The 3,812-nt window shown below is 43.8% G+C and overlaps 1 protein-coding gene across 1 annotated transcript; it reads right to left on the bottom strand.

The window, feature by feature from the left end:
• Positions 1 to 2,497: 2,497 nt before the first annotated feature.
• LOC108530584 (solute carrier family 25 member 53-like) lies at positions 2,498 to 3,449 on the bottom strand (the record flags this gene model as incomplete). The annotated part of the gene is given in 3 exon segments (XM_017873575.1): positions 2,498 to 2,841; positions 2,844 to 2,915; positions 2,918 to 3,449. Coding segments are annotated over 3 exon segments (948 nt in total), but the record flags the coding sequence as incomplete, so codon positions are not given.
• Positions 3,450 to 3,812: the final 363 nt, after the last annotated feature.

The raw sequence follows: 3,812 nt of genomic DNA, 5'->3' as shown, positions 1-3,812 counted from the left end.
AATTATTTTTTAAAAAGAAGTTAAAATGAAGAAAGTGACATGGATGGACAGAATGACATAAGTGGAAATCACCAGTGTACTTGGAAGATAAATGCATATTTTTCCTTTCCTTATGCAGACTCTGTGTTCATACTTTCTTGAATCCACAAGTTGAGTACTATCCCAACACATCCCGATCTGCAGATGTGGAAACTCATCTTCAGCTCTCCTGGACCAGCCATTTTCTGCCAACCTTGGTGGCAAATGCTCTCTGACATTATACCTCCAACAATTGTGTCTTTAATTTCTGTGGCATTCAGTGAGAAGTTCTCACTGCTAAATCTACAACCAAGTAAGACAAATACAGGACAAATTTGGTTCAGTAAGGACATGCAAGAGGAGGGCATTACTAAGATATCTGTAGGGGGAAACTATAACACATGTCATCTTGGAAATCCTCAAAATCCCAGAGTTGAAACAAATGGGACAGTTATACAGTGTGATTCTGTTTGTGAAATTGCAGTTCCTGAACTGGTGCTAAGAGCAAACATGCCATCAGTAACACAAACTCATCAAATGTTCCAGTTGAAAGTAATTTTTTATTATTGTTATTATTATCAGCAGCAGCATCATTATCATTAGCACAAAACTAAATCCATTATTAAAAGAAAACAAAAACACAGCCCAAAGGCATGTGTTCTGCTGACAGTGAGTCAATAACTTTATCTTCGTGTACAAGGGACAGCACCCTGAGGATATACCACATCACAGCTTGATAATCAATTCAATAATTCGACCAACGTTATTGAGCACCTAGGCACAATGGAAGATTTAAAAATGCATACAAGAATCCCTGCTTTCAATGAGTTTTACAGTCTAGTAGGAGGTATTGAAGAATACAAGAACACAGGGTCACATGAGATTAGTGACATAATGGAATCAGTACCATGTATAAAATGCTGTTAGAAACGGGCATCACAGAGGCCAGGCGCAGTGGCTCACGCCTGTAATCCCAGCACTTTGGGAGGCTGAGGTGGGTGGATCACCTGATGAGGTTGGGAGTTCAAGACCAGCCTGACCAACATGGAGAGACCCGATCTCTACTAAAAATACAAAATTTGCCGGGAATGGGTGGTGGGCGCCTGTAATTCCAGCTACTCGGGAGGCTGAGGCAGGAGAAGAATCACTTGAATCCAGGAGGCAGAGGTTACATGAGCCGAGATCATGCCATTGGCACTCCAGCCTGGGCAACAAGAGCGAAACTCGGTCTCAAAAAAAAAAAAAGAGAAAGAAAGAAAAGAAAAAGAAAGGGGCATCACAGAGACAAATGTTAAAGAGACAAATGTCACAGAGACTAATGTCACATTCAATTGGGGGAAATCAAGAGGCTCCGTAGAGAAGGTGACCTCTGACCTGGGCTTTGAGGAGCTGGAAGGATTTTGGTAGACTGGCATGTGAAGAAGGAGTACTGCAGGTGGAAAGAATAGTGTGGGCCAAAGTATGGCCATGGGAAAGTTCATGGAATGTCTGGGGAGAGAACAAGAGTTCATTATGGCTAGTGTTTGGGGTTTATGTAAGTGGAGTGACAATATGTTGAAAGTTATATAAGGACCATATTTTGAAAGGCTGTGAATGACAGGCTAAGATTTGTGATCTTTATGTCATAGTAACTACATTAACCACATCAACAAAATATGCAATTATCTGTGAAAAGGTATGGTCACTTACTTCACTTCCAGGTTTTCTAGGGAAACTCAAATGGTTTCTAGGCAATATTATCACCTTGCTCTCAGAAATGTCCTAGCAGATAACACCAAGCAGACTATAGCAAATGTTTCTATTTTGCATGTAATTAAATCTCTTCTTTCAAAGTTTTATCCTTTCCATCCATGGGCCACACTTCTTCGCACTCCCATCTCCAGCCCCACTAGTTCTTATGGCACCTGATGAGTTCACGCAAGCCTAATTTGGGATTTCTAGTCACAGCTGCTACCCTGAAAGTAGGACCCACAGCCTTGAGAAGTGAGAGGTGGTGGTAGAGGCAGTGAACAATGTCATGAAAATGTAGCCATCTGAGAAGTTTTATGGAATTCCCATCCTAAAAGTAAAGCATAGTTCTTTGAAATTGGAGTTCCACTCAATTTGGTCTGGAGGACACCTAGAGGGGTCCCAGAGCTCAAAGTACCTAAGTAAGGTCATCTTTTAAGTTTCCGCTTATTGCCAAGGAATTCCTTAAATGAATGACACTTAATCTGTGTTACACGTTATTTAAAGGCCTCCTGGCTCTGAGGCTACTGAAGCTGTGGAGAGACTGGGGCGAACGTTTCTTTTGACTAAGGAATCCTGTTGGGCTTTGTCCTTGCTCAACAGGTTGGTAGTTGGGAACTTCTCCCATGCAATGAGTTTACAGATGCTAAAGGATGGCTGTATTAGGCAACTGAGCCAAAAAAGTAAGCTATATAGAACCAACCAGGGAAGATTTAGAATAACAAAGATGGCATGGCCACACTTTCTGCAGCTAGTCAGTCTTCAGCTCTTTCCTGGAGTGTGATTTCCTCTGCAGATACTCATGGATTGCTGTAGTGAAGCCCCATGTCACCCTGGACCTTAGGATGACCAGGGAGCCTGCACGGTAGATCAGGAGTAGCTTTTGGCCCCAAGTGTTCCACACATCCTGGGCAGAGATCCACAGGCTTGGCATGCTCTGCCATCCAATATGGGACTGCATATTACCAACCAGCACAATCAGAGGATACAGAACTAGGCAGGTGATTGTTTCATTGACACTACCAGACAACAAGGCAGGAACCCAATGGGGCAGGCCTTGCTCTGCCAGGCCATCCTGGATGGGGTCCTTGAAAGAAAATATAGAGCACTCCCCAGGCTGTTCCTGGCCAGGACAGGCCAGAAACCACGATAGTAACCCAGTGACAGCCGCCCCAAAGCCCATAAGAGTTGAATTCCTTGAGAATGCTGAAGGTGCTGGGGAAGCGAGCTTGCTTGCGACCATCCTGGAGCACATTTTGCACCCTTTCAAAGGGGCTGAGTGCCACAGCCTCCACCACGCCAGACATGAGCCCTGCAGCCCAGCGGTGTCCCAGGGTGTGTGGCCCAACAGGAGAGAGAAAGCACAGCAGGCTATCATAAGTCCCAAACAGAAGAGTCCCTTGCAACGTCTTGGAGAGAAGAGGAGGGTAGATTCCCCGGTAGAAGTATTGAGGACCTTCGTGCCAAAGCTGTCTCACAGCCTCTGACACTGCCATGGCATGGATCTGTTGCCGGAACACAACCTTATAGATAGGAAAGGTCAGAAAAGTAGACATAAAATTGGAAACGGCCCCAAGGGCGTAGGCCTGGGAATGCCAGCTTTTCTTTCCTGGAGCCTCTGCTCGTGTCCTGTGCTGAAGCTCCTTCCCAGGAGAGTCGTTCTGCTCCCCATGCTGAAGACAACTGGGTGCAGATGGAAGAAACTGGCAAGGGTGGAAAAAAAGAGATTAGACTGACCAATTAATTCTGTTGGCAAGCATTTTCATTGCTTAATTAGAAATGAACCCTAAGAAACTCAGATCGACGGAAACAAGCAACTCATTGAGCCAGTTTCTGATATATAAGCACACCCTTAAGAAATTAAGAATTAATTAACTTTAAATTAAAAGAAAGGCAATCAGTTTTCTGGACAGAGTCACCACTACAGTATTTTGCTGACACAGCAAATATTCCAATATTCAAAGGATTACAACGGAAAACTTGAAATAGAGGAGGGGAAGACTCCAAAACTTAATGCATCAACTTTCATGACATGAAACTGCATTTTATAAACTACTTGAATAATA

The sequence above is a fragment of the Rhinopithecus bieti genome, unplaced genomic scaffold (genome assembly GCF_001698545.2).
Source record: "Rhinopithecus bieti isolate Rb0 unplaced genomic scaffold, ASM169854v2 scaffold_8602, whole genome shotgun sequence".
Classification (NCBI taxonomy): domain Eukaryota; kingdom Metazoa; phylum Chordata; class Mammalia; order Primates; family Cercopithecidae; genus Rhinopithecus; species Rhinopithecus bieti.
This window is presented reverse-complemented; position numbering and strand designations above follow the sequence as displayed.